The 12,827-nt window shown below is 42.8% G+C and overlaps 2 protein-coding genes across 4 annotated transcripts in view; both read right to left on the bottom strand.

The window, feature by feature from the left end:
* CYTH3 (cytohesin 3) overlaps positions 1-4,889 on the bottom strand; it is a 76,726-nt gene extending 71,837 nt beyond the window's left edge. The window contains exon 1 of the mRNA XM_081889298.1: positions 4,112-4,889. Within this exon, the coding sequence (XP_081745424.1) occupies positions 4,112-4,142 (31 nt within the window). The 5' untranslated portion in view covers positions 4,143-4,889. The remainder of the gene's footprint in view (positions 1-4,111) is intronic.
* A 6,328-nt stretch (positions 4,890-11,217) lies between these two features.
* The window catches only part of LOC309357190 (small integral membrane protein 10-like protein 3), a 28,988-nt gene continuing 27,378 nt past the window's right edge, over positions 11,218-12,827 (bottom strand). For all 3 annotated transcript variants that reach the window (XM_081889242.1, XM_081889240.1, XM_081889241.1), the window contains exon 6: positions 11,218-11,473. Coding sequence is in view for 2 of the 3 variants with exons in the window: in XM_081889240.1 (XP_081745366.1) it covers positions 11,304-11,473 (170 nt within the window). In the remaining variant the exon portion in view is untranslated. The remainder of the gene's footprint in view (positions 11,474-12,827) is intronic.

Here is a 12,827-nt window from a genome sequence, read left to right as displayed (position 1 = left end):
AATTTATTTCCCCAAATTAATTTTACAACACAATGCTAGCCTGCTTGGAAAAATACGGTAATAGGGGGCTCAAACTCACTGTATGCAATGCCCATCCTTTCAGACATTACAAGGAAGCACCACCAGCTGGATTGCCAGTTTTGGACCCATAATCAGGGCCTGATGAACTACATATCCTTGATTAAATTTGCAAGAGATCTTCCAGCAACAGTATAGTAAATATAAAACAACCAATAAAGTGCAAAACCTTAGTAAAGTTCAACACAATAACTAATGTTATTTTGAAGAGTTTCCACTATATTTGTTCAATATATTGTTGTTGTAGCTTTAACACTTTTGTGATTGTTTTTATGCATTCATATCAAACTGGAACACATTAAGGTTCAAGTTCTGGAGAACCTCCAAAGGGAAGTGCTTTAAATATGGGTGACAATTACCAACTTCTAAGTCCCCTTATCATTCAAAACTGACACAAAAAGGCAATTTTCATCTGAGGCTGAGATAAAGGAGGAGACAGTCTCAAAAGTTTTTTGTTTAGATACCTGCATGTGGAGCCCATTATTCTTTATAAACACATACCAAAACCTACACAAAAGTGTCTTAAATATGGAAAGTCTAACTTTGCTCATTTTGGCAGCTTATTTAACATTTTACCCCCTACCTAGTTTGTAGAAAACAGGACTGCCCAAAACACATGTTTGCTTTTGAAGGAACAGTCTCAAATACCTACTAAACAGCTCAGGAAACAACTGCTGAGAAATGTTAATGGCAGCATTGCTTGTTTATAGGATGCCTTCCTGCAACATGTCACTGATTAATCCTAGCATTTTTTCCTTATGTCAAGATAAACACACCACACCCACTTGGTTTCAGAATTCTAGCTTCTTAGTCTTAGTGCAAGAGATCATAATGCAACTATTACTCATGCCACATAACTAGCTCTTCATATATTTGCACAACAAATATAAATAAAGGAACACAGAACAAATTCAGCTTCCTTATTCTAAAACAGGGATGAGAACCTGTGACCCTCCAGATTTTGTGGGGCGCCAATTAACATCAGCCCTGGTCAGCATACCCAAAAGTCAAAGATGATCGGAGCTGCAGTCTAGCATATAACTGGAGGGAAACAGGGTCCCATGGTTGTTCTAAGGACTTCTTGATAAAATGCCTTGGTCTTGAAATTACATAAATTACTTTTACAATTTTATCACCACTGTTCTTTGTGTGCTGTTTGATTAGGCAAAGCTTAACTCAAATGTCTTAACCCAATCCCTTTCGTTGAAAATCCTATATGATGTTCAAACTATGGGCGCATCCATTATAATTCAACAGCCTGAAGGAGTACCCAAGGACACTATGAAATACACGTCCTAGATTTTAAAGGTATGTGTTTACAAACATTTGAGCAAATGTCTATGGAAACTGTATGCCTGTTCAAACTGGATAAACCGCTTAGCAATTACTGCTGCACCTAGAGTGAGGCAGCAACAGTGCCCATGTCAAACTATAAGAAACAATTAACCTTTCTATCACACATTGTTTTCAGCAAAGTGTATACACAATTTCAGGCAGGCTAAAGAACACACAAGGATTTCACTGTGAAAGAACGAACAATTTGTCATCGACCTTAACACTACTGGTGGCACAAATCAACCATTTGAAACTGTTCATTGCATCTCCATGTGGCTTCTAATGTCCCTTAGTCTTCTCCCCTTTCTATAGGATCTTTTATACCCAGGCCTCATCTTGCATCACTAACTTGCCTTTTGCAACCATTGACACAACCCCTAAACACTATGCATTCATTTTTCCTCCTCCAGAAACAGATGACCTTTCAAGGGGGAAAATGGGAAGGGGACATTAATAAGTTAGGGTATGCCATGACACAGAGTTCGCTATTGTCCTCCATGCTGAATGGAACAGTCCCAGTCAGAACAGCATCCCTACATTAGAATTAGTAAAACAGGCAGTGCTTGCTTTGCCTTGCCAGAAAGATTAACCCAGCTCCTCCTTCAACAACACTCCTCTTTATATAGCAGGCAGCAGCCTGAGAACTACTCACTACTCCTTATTATATTCATGTCTCTCAATCCTCTACCCCATCCCAAGAGGCACTGATAAATATGTGAAAAAGCAATCCGTGGGCGACAGTGTGGGGGCAGAGAAAAATATACATGAATGGGAGTTGTGTGCAGTTAGGAGATAGGAACAAACCATGTCAAGAGGTACACATGAGGAGGGCTTTATTTTTTTATTTTGTTTAGAGTGGAAGTGGTTATAGAGAATGGGAGACATGATATGAGTAGCTATTGGGAGGGGGTCACTCACTGCAACAGGATGAAAAAATAGGAGAAGAGGTTATGTTGCCAAAATAAAACTGCAAAGGACAGAAACACTGTGAAACTATGTATAGCTTCACAAATGTAAAAAAGGGATATCCCATTTTGTCTGTGAATCAATGGAATTTAGAACAAGGGACTAAGCATACATAGGAACACATGGGGATTGGAACTGTAGGGGAAATAGTAATATTTGCGATGGTAAAATGAAAGGAAAAATTGTTGTACAGTGGTACCTCGGGTTACATACGCTTCAGGTTACATACGCTTCAGGTTACACACTCCGCTAACCCAGAAATAGTGCTCCAGGTTAAGAACTTTGCTTCAGGATGAGAACAGAAATCGGGCTCCGGCGGCGCGGCAGCAGCAGGAGGCCCCATTACCTAAAGTGGTGCTTCAGGTTAAGAACAGTTTCAGGTTAAGTACGGACCTCCGGAACGAATTAAGTACTTAACCCGAGGTACCACTGTATAGGGATCAGAGTCACCACAGAGGACAGTCACTGTTATATGTCACCTGCAACAGGTTGCTAGCTAGCCCCACAAACTGACAGCAGCTGCCAGCTCACAGAGTTCCTCCCTGCCCTGCAAAAAAGTAAAAAGCAACACAGTTCTGAGCTGTCAGGATCAAACTACCCAACTCAATCTCTGACATATCGCAAAACTAAATTTGGAAACTGAGAAGTGGGGCAACAAAAGAAGCAAGGGACATGGTGACTGGCGTCATTCAGGAGAACAAGGATCACTCATCACTCAAATCATTTAAATGGTTAGCTTAATGCCAATCAGCCTGTCCCTCAAAACTGTGATTACAATTGGGCTGGTCAAAAGCATAGTAAAAGGAGTCAGCTGTTTCCAAAATTCAGTGCATGCTTACGGGTGTTGCAAGGAGGACTTTAATCTTCATTGGTGATTGCAAGTACTGTATAAAAACAGGCCAGTACATGGAAGGCAAGGGTGTGATCTTTGTGCTTGGGGTACGTGTCAGGAACAGGAGCAGAAGTCCACCGAAGACCAAAAAAATCCTCAAGCTGTGTGGAGACTATTCTGAGAGGGTGGAATATATCTGCATACTTGACCCTGTCAATTCAATTCTTCTCTGAATCAAAATGCACTTCACTGACATGACAATGTAATCATGTGTTGTTGGAAAGGATTTTAAACTCCCTCAAGTGCAGAACTGGGAGAGCAAGAAATTGGTACTTGGTTTCATTCCCCACACAGGAATCACACGTACAATTTACCAAAGCAAAACACAGAGAGAGGTTGGTTCTTTTTTAAAAAAGTATCAAACTGCACTTCAGGCAAGTTTGCTCTGGACCTCGACAGGAAGGATGCAGCTGATCGCCCAAATCATCTATGTTCACTATGGGAACTAACCAAACAAGAAGCATTAAAATTCGCAGAGCCAAAAACATAAACAAAAAAGTGCTGGTATAAGAAGCTCTCCAGTTTGTCAGATTCTTGGGACCGACACCGCCCAACTTGCAAACCGACCTCACAGGATTGGTGCAAGGATGAAATAGGGCGACCCAAACCACACACACACACACAGATCTCTCCCCTGATCCTCCTTGCATGAAGCTGACAGACTGTTCCCGAAAATGTCTGATAATCCCTGCGTTAAAGGAGGGAAACTCTGCACACGCTCAGAGGCACTCTGGTCTCTCTGCGTGTGAGGGCGATGCTGGAGTCCCCCTTATCCAGAGTCTTCCATCGCCGCCGCCTCATAAAGCTCCCAAACCAAACTCCTCTGCCGCCCCTACTCACCGTTTCCTCCTCCTCCTCCGTCTTCGTCCATGTTGGGGCTGCTGGCCGAGCACTGGGCGATGTTAGGGGCGTCGCGAGGAGCCCGCGCGGACTCCTGAGGGCTCCGGCTCCGGCTCCCCTCAGCTCCGAGGCGGCTGCCGATGTCCTCGTTCGCCTCGTTTCTCCTCAGCGGAGCTTCTCCGACTGTCGCTGCCGCCCGTCGCAGCTGCTGCTGCTAAGCGAGGCTCGCCCGCCCCTTCTCATGTGACCCACGCAGGGGAAGGGAGAAAGAAATATTATGTGGGAGGGAGGAGGAGGAGGAGAGGCCTCCTCAAGCTCAGGCCCTCCTTCGACGCCGCGCTCCGCCACAAGGCAGCAGGGGAGCCTCCGCCGCCGCTCCGAAAGGCCGCGTTTCCGTGAGGGGAAATGAGGGGCTGTTGCAGCTTCCCTCAGGCGACCCTCGAGGAAGGGACGTCGCCGCTGCAGAGGCGAGCGCTGCCCTTTTCCCAAGGCTGCCCAGTCGCTCGGGAAACCGCCGTTAAAAATAAAGCGCATCGTTTCTCTGGAAGAAGCGAAGCAACCCAAAACCTTTCCCCTCAACTGCCCGAGGAACTCAAAAGAGCGCCCACCTCCGCTAACGGGTCGTTTGGTCGTTTGAACAACGGCAGCTATTCAGGGCGGGTCAGAGGAGCCAGCTCCTTGGGGCTTCGGCCCTCCAATAAAATATTTGAGGGTGCAGGGTTCCCCCAAAGTCGGTCGGCATCGCCATTCAAATAGTGCACCGCGTCATGTGATCGATTATGCATATTTTATTCAAGTTGGCACCCCTGGGTCGCCTCACGGCAGTTTTAAATTCAAGGTTAAAAACACTTTTCGCCCCGCCTGGGTGTTAACTCGGGCCGAACTAGACGCGAGGTTACTTGCATGGATGTATATGCAAACATTCAGGTGAACAGGAGCAGTCTGGAAGCTGTGGGGATCCAGTTGCCTGGCACCCCAATCTCGGAGCAGTGCGAGATTGCAGGGGATCCCGGAGCTTATTCTGGCTGGTTTATGTTTCCTTTTGGAATGAGACACAGCAGAGACTGGTGTCTTTAGTTTAGGGGCTATATAGTTTGTGAACACATATATACTCACCCTGAGCCTGCAGTGGAGGGGTTCACAGCATTTGCACCCCAAGAGAGTCTTGGTTTACCCCATAACTGCAGCCAGCGCCAAACTTGGGGCGGTGCAGGCAGTTCCACTGCATAGGGTGCCAAGACAAAGGGGGCACTAAATAATAATAATAATAACAATAATGATGATGATGATGATTGAAAGAATAACAACAACAATACAGGTACCTACAGAGAAGAAAGCAACCATATGGAAATGAATTACTGTGATAATAAGAAATATTATGGGATTGTGCCCAAAAAAATCCTCACTCAGGGTGCAGTATTAGCAAAGTTAGGGCAGCCAAAACATACTACTGTATACCTTTAAAGAGCATTCAACACACCCTCCTTCTGTGAGTTTACCTCTCACAGATACAAATCCCAGGAACCCTTAACAAAGGACAGAGTCTACAATTTATTTTTTAGGGGGGAGGTGTCCTTAAAATGTGCTATAAAGGTATTGTGTGTACACAGTAGGGCTGACAAGCCAATCCTATAATTATTATTTCCCCTATATTGAGCTGCTTACATTGAGAGATTAGCAAATGATGACTGGAAATGGGATGGGGACTGTTAGTAACCAAGGTAAGATTGTTGCTGCAGCATTAATCTGAAGCGTTTTATAATATTTCCACATTTTGTGCTATGTCCAGTATTTCTGTTGTAAGTGCCGTAGAAGGATGATATGAAAGGTGTGAAGAACTCTCTCCCTTTCTCTGTCTATATATATATTTCCTTGTTCATAGTTCAGAAACTGCTGGGTCTGACCTTCCTCAGAATACGGTACCTTTGAAGTTCTCTACTGTCATTTTATTAATCCCTAGAGAGAACTATTCTTTGGTTTTTTATATTGCTCCTTCACAAATATTAGTGCTGTGTTGACACTCCTGTTTAAGTTCAAAGTGTTCCTCAAATATCACAGTTCAGATTTCGTCTCTGAGGGGCTCAAAGATTTCCTATCCTTTTTGTTAGGCCCTAGCTTATTTTTTCCCCAAACAGATCAGATTCCCTACATTCACTCTGTTGCTTTTATTGCAGTTTGGGATTATTTGTTCCAGTTAATTTTTTTTGTCCAGGGGAAAGCTAATAAAGGTTGAGTAAATGGTTTATTACGCATGTGAGGAAATTTAACATGTCATTCAGATTATATTGAGGAATTTCACATGCAATAATATCACTATTGTACTCTAATTTTGTGTTGTTTACTTAATAGCTGGTGGCTAAAAACTTGTCATTTATGCAGGATCAGAGAATCAGACAGAATCAGAGCCTGAAGCTGAAGCAGGAGAGTAGGAAGAGGGAGGCCAAGAGGCAAAGATGAGTCAGGCTGGTGAAGAGTCCTCCCCTCCCCACTTGTCTCCCAGAACCAGAAGAGGCATGCAAAGGGCGAAGGAGAGGTTGGCTGCATGCAGGTGCAGTCTCTGATTACTTGGAAAAAAACCTTGAGCAGGAGGGGACTTAGACGGCTGTGAGGAAGCAGGGACTTTCAGCCTCAGCAACTGATTTTCATAGAATAAGTCCACCAGGAATGAGCTGCTCTGCTCTTTAGGCCTGACACTCAACCAAGACTGTAGAGATTGTGCTTTGGCTAATAATAAGTTAACTCCAATTTTGAATTGTGTGATTATTGAATTGCACGCTCCTGTGACACAAATAAACTTATATCCGCTGATGGCTACAAGCCACGTTCATACTGGATCATATCAGATACTCAGAATCTCCACAGAGTAAATGTGGGGGGTTACCTGGCTGCGAGACTGCAGTCACAGTGCATCATCAGGCTCTAATGATGATGATGATGATGATGATGATGATGAAAAAAGTAGTTGAGGTATGCGGGAGTACTTGAGGGAAGGGACAGGAAAGGACTTGGGGTTGAGTGAGCTCCAACCACTGGTATGGTTGGCAAGTGGCTGCACACCAGTGAGTATTATGACTGAAAAATGCAAATGTGTAGGTGCTAACCTACCAGATGTGCACAAAGAAAAATCAGAGCTGAATGACCAGTTTGTGATATAAGGTAATTGTTAAGTTGTGGGTGAACATATCAGACGACACAGCGATTCTTCAAACAGCTCTTGTTTATTCACAGGCCAGAACAGAACTAAACTGAAGGATTCAGCCTGCTTATATAGAGCTCCAGTACAACATAACTGTAACAATTTCCTAAAACTATCCCGTCACTGAACGTCACTTTTGATCCCTTATTTGCATAACTATCTACATTATCCCCCTGCTGGCCCAGGGTGAGAACTTCACTACATAACACCAAACTTCTGGAAGTAACCTGAGAGGCTGTTACACTTGGCAAGCCAAACCATCACAAATCCAGCTTTTCCTTTATGGATCCTACAGGTAGGACCGGCCTTACCATTAGGTAGAATGAGGCTGCTTCCGATTCTACAAAGCAACAAACCAATCTGCTCCGAGGCTAGCTGACTTGAGCTACACATTTTATATAGCTGTCTTTTCCCAAATCCAAACTTGTTTCTAACTTTCTGTTCTGCACCCCCCCACCCCAAACTCTTTCAGGTGTGTCAAAACCCATAGCCTGGATAGACATTGCAATCCAGGCAACATTAAGAATCACTGAAGCCCCTTTCTCTTGTCCCCAAATCACCCATCAAGTTTGTCAGGCAAAACCCCAGCAAATCGTCTCATTACTGCTAACTGAGTCAGTCAAACTCATAACACCATAAAAGAACTAAATTTAATTAATTAGCCAGATGTCTCACAGTTGGAGGAAGGTTATTGACAATTTAACAAGCCTTCCTTCCTACATTGTTATAAAGAGTAAACACAACTTTTTAGGGTGGATTTTCCAAATGAATATTAAAATATAAACATATAAGCATAAAATATATATGTTATTGAACAGCTGCTTTGTAATGGCTGAGCTTCCAGGAAAACATTTAAAATAATCTTGAAAGATCATTAAGCATTCATAGAGAGAATAATGAAACATTAATTCGCAGCATAGAATAACTGCACAACAAAGACTTGTGTAGAAGCAAGGATTGGTTACCATTTTTAAAATCTGTATTTTAATTAAGAAAATGGGACGCAGTCTATATTTTCCGTTAATTTTGCATAAGGAGGAGAAAATCAGCCCAGCATTTCAGAAGGCAAAGAAGGAATTTTGGAGTGGAAAAAACCACTAAATAGAGGAATTTTTCCGAGGAAGATGCAAGTATACAGGAGTCAAATAAATACCTGATGAAATCCCACTGTGGTTTATGGTGCTGGAACTGAGATGGATTTGGCACTTTAAATTCCCTTTGTGGCCAGACTAGGATTTACACCATCGTCAATGTAGGAAAACAATTCACTATGCAGCCCAGAATCTGATATATTTAGCATGTGGATTTCTGACTGCTCCATGGCTGTTACCCTAAGAAGACAAGAGTCCCAACCAAGATTTAAAAACTAGGTTGTCCATCTCATTTTGTACCTGGTATTCTGCAAACATCACTGAGAAATTTATGCTAGCATATTTCTCAGTGATGTTTATTGCTTTTGTTATGATTAAGTTTATTACATTTATATGCCATATTTTCCTCCAAAGAGATCAAGGTGGTGTACAGTACGTGGTTCTCCCTACCCATTTTATCCTCACAACAACCCTGTGAGGTAGGATAGAGGCTGAGGGACGGTGACTGGCCCGAGGTCACCCAGTGAACTTCGAGGCTGAGTGGGGATTTGAACCCTGGTTACTCAGGTCACAGTCCAACAATCTATTACAGCACACTGGTTCTCTTTGCAAAATTGAAACAAGAATACACTATTAGCCAGATCATTAATCACTAACCTATTGGCTGCTGATTATTTTTTAATTGTAATTTTAATATTTTATTTCACTGTATACCACCTTGTGATTTCAAATGAAAGATTGATATGCTATGAACCATCTTTGTAGTCAAGAAGGCTACAAATCAGGGCTGCAGTGATTAGTAATCAGCTTCTGTGGTGCAGTACAGAGGGATTGCAGAGGAATGCAGCTCAAATACTTTTTTCCAGAGCAGGAGCAATTAAGTCATCTGCAATTAAGTCACCAGGGGAATTGACAGATCCTTCTTTCTCTGGCAAGTGAATGAGGTGATTATAACCATTCCAGTTTGTTTGTGACAGATTAGCACAGAGGAAGGCAGAGAATGAGTTAAACAATAAAGCAAAGGTTGGATACATCTTAACTTTTCATGAATGGGGTTCCTACTTCATGCCAGCAGTTTAAATGGTCAAGGATGTCTGTGTTTCTAGCTAAAAGCTAAAAGCTAAAAGCTGTACTTTGGCTGGCTGAAAATATTTTGCTAAAGCTGAACCTGTTTCACAGACTGAACTGTGGAGTCAGAAGTAAGTACTGCTGAGCTCAATGAAGCTTACTTCCAGATAACTATGCACAGGATTTTACATAGTTATCATGCAACATAACAGCAAGTGGTTCAAGAAGCTGGAGACAGGAGACAAGCAGTCTTTTACTTCCCTTGGCTCTTAAGCCCATTGCATGATTCTTTAATGGCTGACTCATCAGCTGTTGGGGTTAATAACTGGAGTTTCATAAGACAATATTAGTACATTATCGGCATAATGTGATATCACGGCCTCTCTATTCCTGTAAATGTTACTCAGCTTATGTCAACTGCATCTTGAAGGAAAGCTGTTTTATTCTGGGGCTCATTCTGACATACCTTGGATCTCAAATGCCTTGTGAGTCGAACTTTTTGGCTCCCAAATGCCGCAAACTTGGAAATGAGTCTTCCAGTTTGCAAATGTTCTTTGGAACCTGGATGTCAGATGCAGCTTCCGATTGGCTGCAGGAGCTTCCTGCAGCCAAACAGAAGCCATTCCCTGGTTTCCAAACGGTTTGGAAGTCAAAAGGACTTCCGGAACGGATTCCATTCAACTTCCAAGGTACAACTGTATTCAGCCCCTCAATCCCACTGCAAAAGGAGTCTGGTATCTGAATATCCCAAAACTATCTAAATGTCCATTAAATTTGATAAATACTGGGAACGTCTCCTCCCATCTTCTCTTTTCCACCCCAACTATCCTAGCATCTCTCTCCCCCCCAACATTCCAGGTACTTTGCCCTCCCCACAAATCTCACCTCTTTCCTACTCTTCCACCTGGGTTCATGGTGGGTCCAGGTCTCCTATGAGGAAAGGTTGAAGCATTTGGGACTTTTTAGTTAAGAGCATGGAGAAAGTGGATGGAGAAAATCTGCCCCCGTGGTCTCATGATACTAGAACTCGTGCCATGATGGCTATTGCTCTGCCTCCAACCATGCTTCTGAAGAACATTTGCTGGAAACTGCAGAAGGCAAACATGCTCTTGCACTCAGGTCCTGCTTGCAGACCTTGCACAGGCATCTGGTTGGCCACTGTCAGAACAGGAAGCTAGACTAGATGGGTCATTGGCCTGATCCAGCAAACTCTTCTTATGTTCTCATTTAATTGCTCCAGGCAGGGCAGGACTAGCTGTCATATGACCACTTTCTCCCTTCCCTGTTCTCAGGTTCTCCACGAATCAATTTGCTCTTGCCCTCAAAGCAACATACAGTGGTACCTCTAGATATGAACGGGATCTGTTCCGGAGCCCCATTCACATCTAGAGGTAAACGTAACTAGTGACGGCATGTCTGCGCGTGTGCGTGTCGCTTTTCGCTGCTTCTGCGCATCCGCGTGAAGTCATGTTATAATCTACACTCTGTTACTTCTGGGTTTCCAAGGAGCGCAACTCGAATGCGCTCAACTCGAAGCATATTTAACCCGAGGTATGACTGTACTGTTCTCCCACCAGCAGTTTGTCCCTTCTGTCACAGCTGAGAACCCAGAAATATAAGAAAACCAGGAAGCAGCCTCAGATTGAGATAAATAAAATAAAGCATTCAAAACAGAATTGAACATAACTGAAGGAGCACCATTGGTAAAGAATGCCAGACTTCTAACAAAGAAAACACACTCACCTCCCAAGTTTGTGCAGGGGAAAAGCTTTAATAGAAAAATTAAAATAGGTGGTATATTTTCAAAAATTCTACAGGATGTTGTTCAACAAGATGATCAGGCAAACATTTTATTTTCAAGTTTAAATTTCTTTACGTGCATTTTGATAAGGGCGATTATAGTTTCATTCCCAAACATCTCGGCAAGTTGCAAAGGTGTCAACCCTCCCATGGGACTTTCTACATCAGCGGTGGCATTCAGCAGCAAATAGCAAATTCCCAGGTGCCCTAAATAGATTTTAAAAGAGAGAAAGAATGAGGTAAATGTGTTTTGGCATAGAATATATTTTCTACAACCACCCAAAGCTACCTCACACAGTTTTATATATCTAGCATGCTCTGCAATAGTTTGACTTCACCCCCAAAGGTGCACGCCTCCCTTGTCTCCGGAGAGAAAGGGTTACCAACAAATTCCAACAATTTAGGACAGGGATGGGGAACTAGTGACCCTTCAGGTGTTGGTAACTTCCACTATCCCTGTTTGCTGGCTGAGTCTGATGGGAGTTGGAAGTCTCACAATGTTTTGAGGTTCTCCACTATTACTCGGTCTTCTCCATCACCTGCTACCTGGTGTTCATTTTTAAATTGGAGAGACTAGAGAACGGACTTGGAACATTCTGCTTCAAATGTGTACGCTCTGCAACTAAGCCCTCCCCAGCTATAAAATCAACTTGTATAGTTTGTGAAAATAAACCATTAACACTGGGCTTTCAACTTGATGATTTGTTGTATTGCTCAGATCTCAGGAACTTAATCCAGGTCTTCCATGACTTTTGATTTTATCTATCTGGTTTAGCAAAGTTTCTTAACAACCTCCTACCTAGCTTAGCAACAGATGTGTGGATTAGAATTTACCAAGTGAAATATTTCAAATTTACCTTTCAGACTTAAAACATGAAAACAGGAAGCATCTTAATTATGATGTCTATGCTAACACAACCATTAGGAATATTAATGCACGTTTTAGAATACTTGTGATTTTTTCCCTCTTTAAATATTGTTGTGGTTTGAAACTGTTGGGACTTTAAGATCAGGGCAGGGACAAGACTAGATGTTCTGGATTTAAAAAACAAAAACACAACCTGACAGGTATGTATGGTATAGTATGTGGCATGCATAACAATTTTCTGTGTCAAACAGGGCAGACAACAAGTATTTTGAGATCTACTTAATACTGTCAATGTAGTCTGCTTCTCCCTCCCCTACACCTGAATGATAAAGGAACCCAGCACTGGGAGCAGATAGAAACTTTTCTAAGAGAGCTCCTCTAAGATGGCAGTGCTGAAGTAGAGTTCCCAGTGTCCCTATTCTGTAGCATATTTAGCACTGTGGTTTATGAAACTGACCTCTCCACACACACCCTGATGCCAGGCATGCAGTCACTGTGTATTAATGTGTATTACATCACTTATAACACAATCCGATGCTTACGGAAAAGAAACGCCCACTGAGTCAAGTGGGACTCACTCCCAGGTAAACAGGTATATAGGATTGCAGTCTCATCCCCAGAGGTGCACTCCATTGTCTCTCGAGACAGACAGATGCTAACAACAAGAACTTAACTTTTAAAATGTGGTAAGCC

This window comes from Podarcis melisellensis (genome assembly GCF_964234715.1).
Source record: "Podarcis melisellensis genome assembly, chromosome: 14".
In the NCBI taxonomy this organism is placed as follows: Eukaryota; Metazoa; Chordata; class Lepidosauria; order Squamata; family Lacertidae; genus Podarcis; species Podarcis melisellensis.
Note: the sequence above shows the minus strand (reverse complement) of the source record. Positions and strands in the feature narration are given on the sequence as shown.